General features: G+C 36.8%; 1 protein-coding gene across 1 annotated transcript; it reads right to left on the bottom strand.

The window, feature by feature from the left end:
- Nucleotides 1–2,294: 2,294 nt before the first annotated feature.
- Nucleotides 2,295–4,948, bottom strand: LOC113227364. The gene is made up of 2 exons (XM_026460258.1): nucleotides 4,877–4,948; nucleotides 2,295–2,681 (listed from the first exon to the last, which is right to left on the bottom strand). The coding sequence occupies exons 1-2, from the start codon at nucleotides 4,946–4,948 to the stop codon at nucleotides 2,295–2,297; spliced, it is 459 nt and encodes a 152-aa protein (XP_026316043.1).
- Between the last annotated feature and the right edge of the window lie 14,556 nt (nucleotides 4,949–19,504).

The following is a 19,504-nucleotide window of genomic DNA, read 5'->3' as shown; positions in this document are numbered from 1 at the left end:
GACCACTTTTCCCTTCTGAATGGCGAAACTTATTCTCTAACGGAATAGGCAGCCAGCCATCGGTCACCGGAAGCTTCACTGAATTGAAAGCTCCTTAGCGAGAAGTTTGTACTATATTTGTGAAGTTTATTTAAATACCTAATGTATCAACCAATATTTAACTTATCATATTCAATACTCAATAAGAAATTATTACTCTCCATGAGTACGGTAGATGTTACGAATATTTTAAGTACGTTATTATCCCAGTAGGACGTGACAATAAGTAAGAGAAATGCTTTCATAGATTTCTCACTCGGTGCTACGGAAAAACAGAAAAAACCAAAAATTAGATCCGACAACAAACATATAGAAAAATTCGTAGCGTCTGACACGGTTGGCTGGAATCGAAGGATTTTTTCTAAGTGTTCGATCTTTCTATTAATAATAATATCTAAGAGTTAGTTACTAATATTTTCTTTTTTAACCGACTTAAAAAAGCGGAGGAACCCATTAAGGCATTTCTTTGATTTTCTTTCCTTGGCTGGCTCCGACTTCAAAAATAACTGATTAGATATCGTAAATACTTAAGTATCAATATTTTTTTAATGGTAAAGTAAAACTTCAACCCGAGCAGTAGGTAGCACATACCAATAATAATATTTTATTTTTCGCTTTTTAGTGTAGTGACATTTTGTGATTTTTGAAGTTGGTTGATTTTTTATAATCGCATATAAAAAGCTTACAGCGTTGATAAAATAGGTAAGCTGGCAGTCACGGACCACATACATGGGTGGCAGTACCTCTCTGGACGAATTCTTTCATAAGGATCTCTATTGCTGCTAAAATATAACAAAATAGAGATGGATTTTATTTTGTAAAATTAAATCAAATACTACAATAAAATAAAATCATTTCAGCCGTGAAATTGAATAAAAACACATATACCCTTCAGAGTTCAACGTAAGTAAAATTATTCATTGGAATTACGTAGAAGCTCATACATTATTCTACAAAGTCCCGTTTTGTTCAGACCCCTGCAATTGGGTAGCTGAGTAAATTCGATATACCTTTGGGTTAGATTGTGTCACACCGTCATGTAATATGAGAATAAAGACAATTTTTTGGGAAAGGTTGCGATTGGAATTACGCAACCGCACCTTTGTTCGTTCAAATAAAATATAGCTATTTTTACGTTCAACAGGCTTGGCGAAAGGACCGGTGCAGCGGCCTCCCGTACTCCAGCTTCTTTCACACGGCAGATGAGCATGATGAGCCTTTTTACAATTTGACAATGTAATGTTTTATTTGTCTCATTTTATTTTTAATGCCTTTCATTAAATTTGTTATTTTTCACTATACAAATAGAAAATAATCACACTTAATATATATATATATAATTGATAAATATGTGACAACATATTATATAATTGATAATTGTGAAATAAATACACAAATTCATTGTTAATTTTGAAATAAATATGTTATAAATATGGTACGATTTACCATAAAAACACACACATACAAAGGAAAGGAGAGGACAAAAAGAATAAAAAAAAGATACTACACTAATTACTTGTATAAAATTAACGGATCTCAAAATAAGGAATTCCCTATGAGTACCAGAGCAACACAATTCACTCCGTGGCACTACTGGAGGAGTTCGTCCAGGCAAGTACTGCTACCTTACCTATTTCTGCCGCCAAGCAATGCTCACATTACTGCGTTTCAGTTTTTTGAAAGAAAGAAGATTGGTGAAAGCCACATGGGACTTGTCAACTTGTTTCAGGGTGACGGACGCAATGACGGTCCCCTCAGATCTTCATGATTTTAAAGCTCTGAGGGGCACGGCAACTAATATGAATAGGTGTGTCGCTTACCACCAGGCGCACGACATGTTCATCCCGTCACATGGTGTCATAAAAAAAAACTCGGAACACCCATACAACGACAACCAATTTAGAAAAGTTTTTTTCAAAAATTGGTCGTAATAGGAACCGAAAACGAAACCTCTCCATCTAATGCCCGTAGTGCAAATCACCAGGGCTGTCAATGAAATAATTATAGAATGACAAACCATCGCCGCGAAACGAACTGTTTTTTTTTTGACGGGGGGAAATGAGTCTCTCAGTGGTCATAGTTATGTGGGGACTCTCCCTCCAGACTGGAGAGCGTACCCCACTAAAAAACCCTCGGGTTTACCTCTTGCCGGTTGAGTCGACGCCGTGGGATAGGTGAACATTCACCACGACGCCGCCCGGCCGTCCTAGCTTACACGTTGGCGCGGGAGTCTCAATCCAGAGCCGCTGACCTCACTAGGGAATCAGGCGAGTAGCGAGAGAAAGCAGTTGCCTTCGCCTTCTCCTCGTACGTCTGCGCCGAAGCGGGTGTGCGTCCGCCGCGACCTCGCGCACCCGCTCCGCAGCCTCCTTTTGCGGCATAATCTCTTCGCAAAAGGAGACCACCGCCTCACAGGACTCCTCGCTATCGAGCATGGTGACAACCACGCCCTTCAGCGAAAGGTCCTGCCCTATTGTCCCCGTCAGAGTACGACGCTGCTTATCTGCCACCCACCGGCTGCACACCTCTAGGGTGTGCTGCGTGGTGTCATCCGCTGCACCGCACTCGTGCCACGACGGAGACGGTTTCCTCCTTGCCACCTTGTGCAGGTAGTGACAGAAGCAACCGTGCACGGTCAGCACCTGCACAAGGTGGTACCGCGAAATGATTATTCGCGGTACCACCTATTTTTCTGCCTATTTTTCGCTATGAATTGATTCATGCACCACTACGGACGCGTCTACGTTGCCACAGACCAGATGATCCTATTTCTTTTGTGTGCGGGTGCGAGCTAGTGCGAGGTAATCGGTAAAATCACGGAACGTGTGAAGCCGCCTTGAAGCGCAGGCTACACTGCGAATGAAGCTAAGAAACCAAGTATGCCAGTTGAGCTAACTTAGCCTAGCTTAGCTCACGTAGTTACATGCAAAGTTAAGCTAAGAAAATATATAGGAAATGGTGACGTGCTACACTATGGACACGTGTGGGGCCGCAGGGTAAATGGCGGCAGAAAGGCGACATATTTTACATAGCTTAGCGGGATCGTTGGGTTAGTTAAGTTAGCTTTGATCGGTTTTAATATTTAAATTGTTATAACAATTTATAACAAACTTTATTCATTTATAAATAAATGATACGGTAGCTAAAGAAGTTTTGTAAAGTTATTTAAAAGTAAACATATTTAAAAAATCTCTATTCTATTCGAATTTTTTCTTTATATGAAACCTGGTGGAAAGTGACGATGAGGCCCACGATGGAGCATGCACAACCAAATAATGTCTATTCACTCTCGCCTTGAACAGGTCCAAGTTATTAAGTTCAGTGAATAATTCTGCATGTAGAGACTCCACTTCGTAGCCATTTGCCAAATAAATGTAGAAGCAAAACGCTTCGTCCGAATTCTTGGAATATCCACAATATTGGTGTGGAACCTCAGCCTACGTCTAGTCCTCCAACGAAGGAAAGGGAAAGCGGAATTAAATCATGCAATACCATTGCACTCTCCGTGATAATTAATATTTAACCTATAGAAAACCGGTAAGCAGGCAACTTTACGGCGGTGTTCAAGGCTCTGGATTACATTTTTTGAGACAAGGTGGTAACTATTTCGCACTAATGAATTAGGTATTAAGTCAGCTGTACAGTCTTCTAAAAACATCATATGCTCTTTATGTAATAGCACAAGTGTGCCAAATACAGTATCTTTCCAAGACAGTTCATCACAGCAATCAAAGCTCTTGCAAAGGATATTATTTTCTCTCACACAGGACACATATCGAAGGGCATAATTCATTTGCGCAAGCTCACTCACGATGTAAATCAACCGTGTGGACGGTCCTTAATGCTTTGAGTTTCAGTTTGCTGCCACTGTCTCATACTTTTTGTACACATTCTATTGAATAAAGGAATAGCTAAAGTAGCGCGATTTGGTGTGCAACATAGAGATTGTCTCGTAAAATAAATACACCCTTTGCCGAAATCGGATTTTGAGTGTAGCTTAAAAAAGTAGTTCTGCTTGGTTTGACAAAGAAATGGTACATTTACGAGTTGCATTGGTTCAATTGCAATTTACAATTCGGTTCACACTGTCCCAACTGCTACAGAAGATACCTAGAGTTATGTTATGTTAATAATAGGTAAGATGCTAGCTAATGTAATTAAGTATTCATGTTTTGTTATTATTATGAATAAAGAGATCGGACACACAGAAAAAATTTCGTTGACGCGGTTGGAATTGAACCCGCGACCATTCTGCACCGTAAAATTGCTCTAACCATCTGAGACACGTCTGTCCATAGTAGTTGCAGTGCCATTTAAAACTTTAATTTACAAAGACCTAAGGGACACTGCCAATGCGCCTGTGACCCTGAGACATAAGTTTTTAAGTTCCCTGTGCCTGTGATTATAATAGCGCCCTTTAGAACCGGAACACAGCAATGCAATTACTGCGTGGCGGCAGAAATAGGTAATGTGGCAGTACTTCCTGGACGAACATTATTATTATTTATATTATTATTATTATATTTGTTCAACTTTGAACATTATGTACTTAACAACAAAACGCAAGATCGTAACATATATTTAAACTGTCACAAGAAATGGCCTCATCATCAGGTAACAAGTGCAACATTGTGACATAATTCACTACTTCACAGAAAAGAGCTTCGTCGGCAACCAACACACATACCACACTAAGAAAAACCTATCATTATGTATTAGTCATAAAAATTGTATAAATAGTAATAAAATTTGTAAATATACTCAGTTATCTACTACCATCTGATTTTAACTCATCAAACTCATCATCCTGCTTAGTACTACCCGCTACTCCTCTCACCGTGGCCAAGACACCTTTAGCCATCAGTAGATCGGTCTTGTGAGTCTGTTTGACCGGCAGTGAGAATACCATTCCAGTACACATTGCACGACGTGTACTTCCTTACCTCCTTCCAACCTTCCGTTTGTCACCTTAGTTCTCATGGTGACAGACTTCCCGTTCATATCTTGCGTATATATTTCTCCGTCTATATATTTATGGTTAGGTTAGGCTACACACCGTTAGGTTGTAGGGCTACACTATTAGATAAATTCATTGGAACGACCCTTGAGGTCTCACCGTTAGGGTTAATAGGGTAGTTTATATTTTTTATCTTAACTTTACCATAATTTCATACACAGCGGGCGATTGATATTTGCTGCATACAACACCACACACTACATTGTCAGACAAGCACTACCACCACATTAATACCTAACCGCACGTTGTTCAATATTATTAGTATTTATCCTGTTATAAGTCCAAAATCCTAATCCTTGTCACTCACCATATAAGCCACATTAACATGAAGGATAACGAAGAGAGAACGTCTGCTCAATAATAGTTTCTTTTAGAACGTTTTCATTAAAAAAAAAAAACTGACCTCAAAAGTTTTCTTATCGGCTTTTTTCGATTTACATGGGTTCCCCTTATCAGATTGACTGACTTTTTGGTGACAGTGGGACTGTTATAGACTCCTTTGTACATTTTATATTTTATTATCTGGTTGTCATGGTGACGAGGTTTTGTTGATTACATGTATTGTATCAAGTAAAAGTCGACTTTTATTTGCGGAAAATTATTAGAGGGTATATTCTCGGGACCACGCCGACCCTTTTAAACAAAAAAAAAATTTCAAAATCCGTGCACAATTGATGGAGAACTTGGCGAATACACGGGCAATGGCGTATAAAATGTGAGGATTTCCTTCGATTTTCATGGGATCCCCTCATCAGATTCTGACTTGGTGACAATGGGACCACCACGAGAGTGCACCCTTTCAAACAAAAAAGAATGTTCAACATCGGTCCACAATTGATGGAAATATATGAAAACATACATATAGCCGAACGTATAATCTCCTCCTTTTTTTAAAGTCGATTATTTAAAAACAACTCTTAATTGGCTGGGAGCGATGTTTAGTTCCTACTCGTATAACAAAGTTATTAGGTAATTCATAGTTACAAAATACTACTGTGTTATCGGAATTCATTTTATAGTTCCATAACAATAATACTTTGTTATGTTATCTAAACACCTCAGCCGGCACTCGGCAAACAACATTTATTTAGTGGTCTAACAGTGGTCTGATACAAGATTTTAAACATTTCCCGTCTATACCCTCGGGACACAAGTAGCAGTACTGCTTGCTACCTTACCTATTTCTACCGCCATTGCAGGCACATGGGACTTATCAACTTATGTCTCAGGATATCGGGCGCAGTGGCAGTGCCCCTCAGTTCTTTGTGATTTAAAGCTCTAAGTGGCACTGCAACTGTTAGGGACAGGCGTGTCGCTTACCACCAGACACACGACTTGTTCGTCCCGTCACTTAGTATTATAGAAAAAAAAGAAAAACGTGTTCATCTAAATACGCAACACAAGTATCTTCTTTCGACTCGATCATTTATTATCGCCCTTTGGAGTCGAATCTGTTGGACCCCACGAAATCATAAACCAAAAAAATTATGAACCGAACGGATCCACAGAGGCTGGCTATCTTGCACAATGTATCAGCATAGTCATACAAACAGAAAACGCTGCCAGTATTTTGAGCACCCCGTTAAAGGGATCCAATTTATTTATCAAATGGATGTAATTTAAAGTAAGGGTTAAACTTTAAGAGGATAATTTCGCGAACGCGCTATATACAAATAAATTTCATCCTATTTAATATACTAACTATTCAACTCAATGGCACTTTAACAACAAACAACAAGGGTCGTAGTTAGTTTCCTGACAAATTATACAGTTTTAATATTATACCAATTCAAAATTTAGTAATTATGGACCTAGTTTCATATATGATTAAGGACATATTATTCAATAAAAAATTAAGGTGAATTTATAAAAAAAAATAGAATTTGTTATAATTATTAATACAAAGATCGAACACTCAGAAAAAGATTTCTCATAGATGGCGTTACGGCTAAAAGGTCGTTGAAAAACCAAACACAAAGATACGACAACAAACACATAGAGAAATTCATGAGATTCGCTGGTTCGTTCTGTGGCTTCGTTGGTATAGCGTCTGCCACGGTATGCTAGAAGCCGTCTAGAAGGACTTTTTCTGAGTGTTCGATCTTTGTATTAATAATTATAACAAACTAGTGGAGTAATTTAACATAAAAAACAATTGAAATTCAATTTAAAAAAAAGTTTAAAAATAGAATTTGTTAATCACTTGTACATGGTCTATGCTTGTACCACTCAAACGATATAAGTAACTGGCAAGACGATGGCAAGGCAATAATTATTATATGTAAATGTCTGTGCTTTAAATGGTAGATAGAGATTATTTATACGGTATACCATTTCTTGATTTGCATCTTTGAAGTATTAAGTACTATTTGTGTTTTTGATGTATTCATCACTGACTTTTGGCTATTTCTTTACGGACATTCTTTCAATCGAACCCGAGAATTATTAGCTATAGTGACAGCTGTCAAATCACGACAATGCACGTTTCGTCGAACGCAGTATCGCTTATTTTTATAATTGTGAAATTACATTATTCAACAATTTCTATTAAAAACTGGTTCTAAAATCCATCACTAGATGTCACTATACACACGCGTCGAATGTGGAAAGCCAGAACAAAGATTTATAGATCTATAACAAAAATACAGAAGAATTTCGTCAACAACGTGTCCATGGGTTCAAGTCCCATCGAGTCGAAGAAATTTTTCTATCTGTTCGATCATTGTGTTAATAATCATAAGCTAGTAAAGTTATTTCACAAAAATCTCAATAATAAATTTCTATCAAAATTAATAATAACGATAACGTGCACACTCTCTTAGCCCCGCACTAGGGAAACCCTGTATCGCGGGTGCCATGGACGTGGACGTGCCATAGACAACCACAAATGACACCTAAACTCACGAGATAAATAAATATAGGCCATACAAATATTTCTCCCTGCCCGGGATTTGCTCCCGGGACCTCTGCGTAGCAGTCCAATATTGTAACTGTTCGGCCGCAGATGTAGTTAAAAAGATTAAAAAGATTTCAGTTTTTTTACATAAGACGTACCTCATACAATTCGGGCCAAAACTGAACACCTCCCTGACTTTCTGGTAAAAAACACTGTGACCTTTAAGGTACAATCAATCAACAAATCAATTTACATAATCCCGAAACGAAGTGTGAAAGAAAATTTATGGCTAACTTAATGAACTTAATGTAAATTGTGTAACATAATTACATTTATCAATAAATTAGTGACAATAAAAATTTCTAGTAAAATTAACTTTGTGACATTAAAACTTGATTACGGTACTTATAATAAATAAAATCTATGGACCATTATGTTATACTTTCTATTATTTTATACATATAAATAAGACAAGTGTGGTAACTCCATACAAACGTAGCAGCGTGCTTTGTATGTGTGCGCGAACGCCGCGTGCCTTATACGGACGCACACATTCGCATAATCTCTCGATGCATTCGCGAATAAAATGAAATAAAAGAAATAAAACGAATAAAACCTAATACAGAATAAAAGCTAGTTTTCTTTGAGAGATCAAATACAACGTTGTCTTTTCGCTTCTTAATACACGTATATACTTAAACACGGGTTGTAGTTAGTTTCCTGACAAATTACACAGTTTTAAAATTATACCTACTCAAACTTTCGTAATTGTCGACCTGAAAATGCTTTCCTGCTAGCTAAAGCATCCGTTTATTCTTTATTACCCTTGGAATAAAAACGTAAATAGTAAAACATACATACGATACGATTTCGCATAACAATGAGAGTGTTGAATCAATCACTTGGGAACATTGACTTATAATTATATGGACGTCGGGTCCGCGCTAAAAAGTGTCCGAACTTATAGGGCGTTAAAATCGTATACAGAGCGTCATTCACGCTTTAGTCTTCGTTTGTTCGACTGACAGCGAAGCAAGCAAAATTAGACAGTACTGCGATGACATTACAATTTAAATTCAACGTTTTAGCTTTTTCATATTCCTTTACATGTCACTACGTTGAAATAGGTTGACTTGGGACATTTTTTTCGTGGTTTTTGTATTAGACCCGTCGTCCATTTATTTCTAAGTCAATGCTTGGGAAAGTAAAATTGAGGATATAGACAGATTAGTAAACGTAGTGAAAACAGGATTCCTAAAAACTTTCAAGATAGAAAAAAAATACAAACTGACTTCGAGATTTTACAAGAAAACCGCTGTATTCAATACGCGCTTTATATATACCAATGATTTATTTTTATATCAACAGAACTAAACAGAACACGTATAGCATACGATGTACATTTTTCAAATAGCTTTAATTTTGTTTGTAAAAAAAGAAATTTCCAAATAAAGTGTCCCTGCTGCTCGACACAATGAAAATGAACCGTGTTAGTACGGGAAAAAATTGAATTCGAGCTTAGGTAATATCGGCTCTTGAACATAAAAAAGTAACCGATTAATTTCGTTCGTAGAATCTTAAAGCCTCTCCTGATACGTTGTCAGATGTTGCCATATACACCAAAGGTGTGAAATATATAAAAGAATAATCAAGCTTAGACTCAAATCTGAATTTCATAGGAAAGCAAATTACACTTAAAACCATCAAATTGATTAAACTCTACCACTCATTTGTAAGGCAGATTCCCTTGAGAAGAACGAGTAAGAAACTCTAGCGGTTGCTCCTTATAAATAAACATTTGTACACATTTACTATGTTTATTTCGGAGATCATAAATCATGACAACCTGCAACAGCTAAACTGATTACTACGGTAGGTTTTGTCAGCCAAGTACGCAAAACTAAATTTAGTGTTTAATTGTAGAATACCTTTAGTGTAAAGTTTATGTTTCAATATAGTTTTAAACCTCGTAAATGGTATTTTGGAAGCGTCTACAGTGCCCCTTAAATAAATTTGTGACTTTGTACAGACGACTGTCGAGAACAACCAGGAGGTCTACGACATAATACGACTTACGAAGCAACGATTATCGTGATTTCACATAAGTTCTTACTTCGAAACTGCAAATGACAGCTTTCGTATCGAATTTTGACATTACTTTCATCGCAAAATTGACATAACGTAGTACGTATGAGCTCCGTTGCGGACGCAGTCACGTAGTATCGTATTTCGTGATAGAATTCCAGTTTATATTTATTCCACGTATTAAATGTATATAAATTGGGGCTGTAGGTGAGAAACCTGTTGCGTTTTCGGCTATTTATCTACTTAATTTTAAATGGTATGTTTGTTTACTGTAACTGTGAGATCACTACGTGGTAACATTTAGTGTCAGGAAAGTTCATAAGCAATATACACGCATACTCCCGTACATTTTACAGTACGTACGCACATACCTATGCACGCACGCACACACACAGAAAGACGCGCACGCACACACACACACACACACACACACACACACACACACACACACACACACACACACACACACACACACACACACACAATCACACATTTTATCATATTGTTTTGTCATAAAATAAAAATATTTATATAATTAAATGATAAAGCCAGAGGACTGTCTGAGGTGATGAGTGGCGTCTCTTTAAACACGGTTCTGGTGGAACACCAGCGTCGTGGGAAACCACGGCATTTATGCAGAGCCAGCGCCTTTTCACTGCCATGACTTCAAAAACTAAGTAAATATGTGGTCATGGAAGTGAATAAAGTTTTTATCTATCTATCTAATGTTATGCTTATCACTAATTTTCATAAAAAAATACTACCACTCCTTAACATAAATTAAATTTTTACAAATGTACTGTGACGCTATTCATTATCATCATCATGAACTCATTTATACGCTCCGCTGCTGGGAACGGATCTGCTGGTGCTGCGGCTGATCGTTTTTCTTCACCGAAACGCTCATGGTAAATTTCATACATAATTTCCTAGAAAGTCAGAAGGGCGAGCCCCGATACGAACACACGGCCTCGGCTTGAGAGGCGATTATTTATTTGTATTACGATTCAAACCACATACCCAAGGCTTAAACAATGTTTGTTTGATTATAAACTATTATGCAATTAGTACTGATACAAAAATCGAACAACCGTCTGTTGCTACACCGGGGCTACCGCTTTTACCAACTAACAAGTAGCAGTAGAGCTCCTTGAGAAATAGTTCGTCCAGGTTACTACTTTCACCTTTCCTATTTCTGCCGCTAAGCAGTAATGTGGGCATTATTGCGTTCCGGTTTTAAAGACTAAGAGTGCTGGTGAAGTTACAGGCACATGGAACTTGATGACGGGTGCAGTGGTGGGCCCCTCAGATCTTTGCGATTTAAAGCTATGAGTGGCACTGCAACTATTATGGACAGGCGTAGCTTACCATCGGGCACACGGCTTGTTCGTCCTGAAACTTTATATTATAAAAAACAACCAGCTATAAACATAGCCAGCAGGTATTACGATTTTTCTATATGTTCGTTATAAAAACATATAAACAATAAAAATAAAATATTGAAATAGCACTCTGTTATGTTATTTATGAAACAAAACCATTCTCTCGTCTAATCACCTTTTTGCTTTGATCACTGGCCTGCGTGCGTTTGACGATATCAAAGCTGCTCGGTCTCATTTTTGTCTCATGTATCATTCTCATGAAGTGCTCTGAACGTTAAAGGCCTTATTTTGATCGATGACCGCCGAATAATGTCCTAGAATAGGGTAACCAGATATTTTAGTAAAACACGCAATTCGTGTTTTGAGACATTTATTCTCACTAAGAATTATAAATAACTCACTTACATGAGAACATAGAGAAACATATTATTACAATTTTTTTTAGAAAGCGTACAAGGACGGTAGTTCAACTATAAAATAATAAAGTTTTTCCCGCATTCTAATATAATAACAGACAACACGATCTTAGGTGCTAACTATAAGCGCAACCATGGATGTACTCACAGACTACGCTCACTACTTATACTAGATGTGGCTCTTTATATTAATTAAAATTTTATTTCTTCTTAGACATTTACCAAATACAACAAATAATAAAAAACGTATATCATTACAGGTGGTATGTTTACTTTTCTTTTATTAGTGCCAGTACTTTATTTATTTGTTTTTAGTTTAATTTAATTTTAGAATCTCAGAATACCTAGTGGAAGGCAAACAGTCGAATAACGCCAGTCTCCGACAAGATTAAATTTACATATTAACTATCTCAAAATCAAAAGAATCTTTATTTCATAGGTAAGCATTATTACACTTGAAATCGTCACATTGGTTAAACTCTACCGCTCATTCGTAAGACAGATTCCCCTGAGAAGAATGAGCAAGAAACTCTAGGGGTTGCTCTTTGTAAATAACATTTGTACGCATGCAACCTTAACAATATATTTTTTCTCATCAAACCTGATACGCAATGTCCCATTACTGAATATTGCGAATATTTGAGTAACAATAGAGCCTATGAAAGAGTTCATCCAGTCAGGTACTGCCACTTTATTTCTACAGTCTATTTCTGCCAATAAGAAGTAATGTGAGCATTTTGAAGGGTGCGAGTGCTGGTGAAATTACAGGCATATGGGATATTTCAACTTATGTCTAAGGGTGAAGAGCGCAGTGGCAGTGATCCTAGACCGGCACTGCAACTTTTATGGACAGGCGTGTCGCGTACCACCAGGCGCACGACTTCGTCGTTCCGTCCACTATGTATCATAAAACATCCCAAAATTGCACAAAAAAGAAAACCACAAAAACAGCGGCAGCGGCTATTTATATATTCGGATAAACAGAGGTTATTTCTGTGTATTCGGTCTCTGTTCTCCTAAGGTTTGTTTTCTATTCTCCTTTATTTATTTTATGATATCCATAGCAGTGGCAGTGCTACGCAGAGCTTTAAATGGCAAAGATCTGAGGGGCACTACCACTGCGCCTGTCACCTTAGACATAAGACTTAGATTTTCGATTTTTCTAAAACTAGACTTTAGTTCTTTTGCTTTGCAATTTGTAATTATTTGTACGTAATTAAATTGATTATTTATTCATTTGACAGATGCCTTCTATGTTAATGACGTTGAACAGTAAATTATTTTAAATTTAAACGCGAAATAAAAACGCGAAACTGTTTCTTATGTACCAACCGATTAAGTTCAGAAAATCCCCAAAAAATTGTCTTTTAGTCACACTACAAGACCATCAGATTACCCCCAAATAAACACGTAATAAAATAGCCCTTATGACCTCGGATCAGAGTTCACAATGTGCTCTTGCTACGGTAAGCTTTTAAGAGCCATGTCCAAAATATAATGGATTACTCTACTCATTGTCAGATTCTTTTTTTCGTTAAAACTTATGGTAAAGGTTGGGCCCTAAGCCGGTTCCAACCCTGATATACGGTACACTTGACGGAAGAAGCGCGAAATGAGGGTAAATACTGTAGAAACGAAAGCTTTGCTTAGTATGTGTGGTGTATCTCGTAAAAGACAGAATCAGGAAGTCTCTTTTCACTAGGATATAGCGGTTAAGCTTTACTTCTCAGGAAGTAATCAACGGGTCGAGTTGGCGGTTCCTGTACTTTAGGGTACTATTAAGGTAGGTACATTTTGTTTTCGAATAATAAGGTTTTATTAATTAACAATATTTTATTTTGATTAAATATCACAATATCGAGTTCTTAGGTTTTCGCGGTTGTTAGAAATAGGAAATGAATATTATAACTTTCAAATAAACCTTTGTTTTTGCTCGTGCAAACGAACGTGTGAACGTGCTCACGGTGGTCGTATGAACAAGATCGAATTCCAAACTTAAATGTAACATGTGTACTGCATATGGAATAAATTCAGCTCGATGTTTCAATTATTCTGTGTTTTATTGAAATACAAAATTGTTATGTCCTTACTGGAAAACCCTATATATTATACGCAATGACAATAAACTACTGGAATATGGGTAGACTATATTTATAGTCTAACTGTAACATGTGTTGCGCATTGCTTGGAATTAAGTTTACATTTTTTTTCAATTTCAGTTGTTCTTTTATAATTAACAATACAAAAATTAAACACTTAGAAAAAATTCCTTCGATCCGGCCCGATTCGAACCGACGTCTTCTAGCAAACCGTGCCAGACGCTATGCCAACTAAGCCACGGAACGAACCAGCGGACCTCACGTATTTTTTTATGTGGTTTATAATAACGACTTTTTAGTCAAGTATACGGTCTTTGTGTTAATAATTATAACAAAGTACTGGCGAAATTTCACAAAAAGTTATTGGTGATGAAACATGGCATGACAAATTGACATTCAATAAAATACTTAATTATAATAATAATAATAATAACGCACACACTCAACATATTTATAATAACATTAGATTATTTGTTACTTAAGCTCTTGGAAATTGAACAATAAACATGTCCATCTTAATAATATAAGATGGCGAACCATACCAGCGAGCTTATGTTTTGTGACGCAAACTGATAGCTGTAGAAATTGAAACCTGAAAACCATAAATATGGATCTTACAAGACAGGAAAATCATTTTTCAGGACAATCTTACAAAAAATTTTACATCAGGAAAGAAAAATGAAGAAAATCAAATAATTTTATGAAATATAGTGACAAAATTAAATAACTACAAGGAACAAAAATATGTAGATTTAAGGAATTGGTAAATAAATATTATTTATCACTTAGTAATTTCAATTTAATAGAGTAAGTTAATTATCGTCATCCAAATGAAAATAATCTATATATGTGTTTATATATAATATGTATCATAAGCGTATTCTATTTATTGTAGGTATATGTGTATAGTTATATATTTGGTATGTACCAATGTGTATGTATGTTATAATATAAATGTAGTACGTTTTTCTGAAGTTTGTTTATATATTATAATATAACTGCCTCTGTGGCCGAACGGTTACCATGCCGGACTGCCACGCAGAGGTCCCAGGTTCGATTCCCGGGCCGGGAGAAATATTTGTATGGCCTACATTTATTTCTCTCGTGAGTTTGGGTGTAATTTGTGGTTGTCTATGTGTGTGTGTCCATGGCACCCGCGACACAGGGTTTCCCTAGTGCGGGGCTATGTTGAGTGTGAGCGTTATTATTATTATTATTATTATATTCGGTTCAATTTATACATAATTTAGCTGCATTGTGCAACATTAACTGCCCTTCACCTACAACTCCGTACTAATTTGTAAGGTTGCCTGGAAGAGCTCGCTGTCAAGAGATAGACGCCGATTGTACCTTTAACTATGTTTGATTTTTTTTATTCATGCTTTATTTTGTGTGCAATACAGTTTATTCTATTCTATTATATTCTGTAGATTATTCTTAACAATAATATCTATAATCTATAATATATATTAATCTTCTATAATAATATTCCAATTGATAATAAAAATTTGAATTTAGAATTAAAACCATCATGAAAAACATCTTTACACAAAAGGTAATTATTATAAAACATTTGCGTATTTGGTTGACAAAAATCCCCGAATGTCATCCGTTTGTTCAGGTAATTTTTACTCGTTATATAATTCAATGAATACTGTAAATGATAAATGTTAACAGATATTTATTTACAAAGAGCAACCCCTAGAATTTGATACTCGTTCTTCTTCGTAATGATGATTAATTAATTTGACGATTTCAAGCGTAATTTGCTTAGCTACATTCTAAATAATGAGATTCTGAATTTTCAAGGTAATAAGAGACCCTTGTGCTGTGAAATATTATGTATCAAGATTGAAAATGTATGCTTCTATGTTTGTTATGTTCTCTGGTCACATGGAAACGATGGTTGTTAGTAGTTTAACGGCACAAATTTATAGAGCGAATTTAAATTGAAACGCGAGGAAGGGTAGACCTAGCGTATACAGAGTTTTATTGTGTAAATATTAACAAACTTGCTACACTATATTACTAATAGGGATGCCGCAGACGTCTGTATTCGACATCCGCATCAATCGATGCAGAGTTTTTGCGGATGCATAGGTTTTGCAGGTCACAACAAGTTGGTCGGGAACCAAAGCCCTCGTCAAGTGCTATTGTTAATTAACCAATCAGGGACCGAACATTCAACATCGATACAAACAACGACCTGTTGGTTTAAAAAACAATAAATAATTACTAAGTTTACGTTGACTTACAACACGCGCATGATAGTTTAGTAGCAGTAGAAGCTCCTTGTGAAAGAGTTCGTCCAGGGAAGTACTGCCACCTTACCTATTGCTTTCGAGCGTCGCCGCCGTCATTAAGATGGCTAAGATGTCGAATAAACTTGTTCCTCCCGTCACTTGATATTATAAAAAAAATTAAAAAATCCCTCTAAACTAACTATAAACAGTGGCAATAGATGGAGCTTTCGCCTTTTCGAGGCGAGAGTGAATAGGCATAACCCGGATTTACATATTAGTCTGACGAGTCGTGTCGTGACGTGTCAGAACGGTATGGGTTTCAAACATTTAACATGGTTAGATTTATATTATTATTAGTGTGTCGCAATCTGACGTGATGGCTTGTGCTTATGTGTTGTGTGTATGCACCGATACTGTTCGGACGCGTTACGACACGACACGACATATCAAACATATGAAAATCCGGTTTTAGGTGTGCGTCCTCTGTCGTCGATCTCATCGTCAGTATTCATCAGGTGAATTGGAGTTAAACGTGCTGTTATTCTACCATAAACAAAAAGCTTCATCATTAGAAGCTAACTCAAGTCTTTCATAACACTACCAATTAAGTCGTTCTTTCTGATTTAGATCGAAACGAAAACGTTCTGTTGTTAAATTCAATTTATGCAACTCTTAAAATTTTAAATGACCACTAAAATCGATCTAATGACAAATGCGAAAATTTAATGTCGTAAACAAGCAAAGAAATCAATTTTCTTAATTGGATTTATCGAGTTCTTAGGTTTTCGCGATTGTTACACATAGGAAATGAAACTATTTTTCCGGATTTAAATCGCGTATATTTGTTTTTTCAAACCAACCGACGTTTCGGGCCCTTTACAGGTCCCATGGTCACGGTTGACAACGTCGGTTTGTTTGAAAAAACAAATATACGCGATTTAAATCCGGAAAAATAGTTTCATTTCCTATTAATTGGATTTGTTTCCTTTTTTCTATCGTGTTTAGAAGTCGGCAGTTCTAAGAACTTTCAGGTTCACCTAACGCATATACAGACTGTATAGACCATATAGGTATACTGTGGGTATAAGACTGGATGAGGAAGTACCGGGTTCGATTTCCGTTAGGACCTAATTGGGAAATGAACTTTTCTAAGTTAATAATAATAATAATAACGCACCCACTCAACATAGCCCCTCACTAGGAAAACCCCGAGTCGCGGGTGCCATGGACACACACATAGACAACCACAAATTACACCCAAAATCACGAGAGAAATAAATGACCATACAAATATTTCTCCCGGCCTTGGAAACGAACTTGGGACCTCTGCGTGGCAGTCCGGCATGGCAACCGTTCGGCCAAGGAAATTACCATAGTTTATTCTGGTCTGGGTCATAGTTTATTCCTTAGTTTGTGATCATTCAATTGGTGAGTTACCTTTCACATTATAATATAACTTTTTTTTTATAATACTAACTTACGGGACAAACAAGTCGTGTGCCTGGTAAGCGACATGCCTGTCCATAACAGGTGCTGTGCCACTCAGAGCTTTAAATTACAAAGATCTGATGGGCACTGCCACTGCACCCGACACCCTGAGATATAAGTTGACAAATCCCATGTGCCTGTAATTTCACCAGCACCCTTATGCTCTTCGAAACCGAAGCGCAATAGTGGTCACATTACTGTTTGGCGGCAGAGAGAGAGAGAGTTACTAATGCATTACGCGTTCATAGGAAAAAAATATAACTTGTACAACGCTAACACCGAAACAAAAGAATACAACAGTATTACACAAAGCATAGAATATATACTTTTAGACTACTCAAAGTATTGTACTTTTTATTGTTTCTCCATGCAAACTTTCATCCACTATTTCACCCCTTTTAAGATTTATTTTTGTGATAAAAAGAGTTTATGTACTTCTCCTAAGTTCCATCTAGCTCTACACCGAAATTCGTCAAAATTGATTCGGCGGTTCCGATGTGAAAATGTAAGTTGGTTAATTATGTTACTTTCGCATTTATATGGAATATTAGTTTGGATATTGAGTGTAAGAATTAATATTTTGGTATAAATAAAAAACATTCTTATTGAAATGGAAAATTCGTATGCAAAAATCGTGGAAAAAAGTACAAATAAGCATTTTCAAATGCGAGGTCCTAAAACATTCGATACATCTGTTCGCGACGGCGATAATTTATGACCGATTTTCGTTTTGGCGAACCATTTGAAAACTCCGCAAAAAGTTCGAGTTCCAATTTCTTTGTTTTATACTTAATTCATTTTTCTCTCTTCGGTAACACGAACATTCAGTAGGATGTATACCTCATACTTTAAAATTGACTTTCTACTAATTCAAATTAAAGAGAAATATTTTTTTTTTATAGTTTTTCGGCCCCGGTGTAAAGTCCTATTTTTCGAAATACGACAAAATTTCTTTCTGGCGTTTACATTCCTGAACGCAATTCGAGCTACCTTGTATTTTTATTCTCAAAGGGCTAGAACACTGTTGTCGTCGAACAAGAAATTTCTCCAGTTCTACAAAATATAATTATTCTAAAAAGACTTATGGAATTAACGTTTAGTATAACAGATTTAGTTGAAGTAATTTTACAAATTTTATTTGAATACCATGAGCTTTTCGCTGAAGGAAAACCTCGTTACGAAACCTGCACGTCGAAGAAGGTTCACAACCATCGGAAAACGTGTAAAATCCCCAACTCGTATTGGGTCAGCGTGACGGACTATGGCCTAAACCCTCGCCTGAGAGGTGACCCGTGTCCACCAGTGGGACATATAAATGGGTTCATGATGATGATGCATTCCTCAACGACATCATCCGCGAGGCTTTTGCCACAGTTAACGTGCACGCTATTCTCGAGCCAAGCGGCATGTCGCAAACAGATGGCAAACTAGGAATGACTCTTATCACTTGGAGTATGGCCCGGGCACTGGTGTGGGACGCCACATGTACCGACACACTTGCCCCAGCCCATCTCCAGCACGCCAGCAAGAGGGCTGACTCCGCAGCTGAGCTGGCGGAAAGGATAGCAAGTAATAAATACCTGGATCTCGTAATACTGAAAACGCATGGCAGCTTGAATCCTATTAATATAGACCATAAGGATAATTATATAGCGAAACCCGTACGAACACAATTTATTCACATAACCAGGGGCCCAATTCTGCAAATTGTCTTGAAACTACTAGTTATTGTAATTCCAATGAGAATCAATTGAAGTTGCATTGCAATTATGATAATATTTGTTAGTCTGTTCGATTCCCGGGCCGGGAGAAATATTTGTATGGCCTACATTTATTTCT

This window comes from Hyposmocoma kahamanoa, unplaced genomic scaffold, assembly GCF_003589595.1.
Source record: "Hyposmocoma kahamanoa isolate Upper Pololo Valley unplaced genomic scaffold, ASM358959v1 210, whole genome shotgun sequence".
NCBI classification, from domain to species: Eukaryota; Metazoa; Arthropoda; class Insecta; order Lepidoptera; family Cosmopterigidae; genus Hyposmocoma; species Hyposmocoma kahamanoa.
The sequence above is the reverse complement of the archived record's forward strand: the minus strand, read 5'-3'. Positions and strand labels throughout refer to the sequence as shown.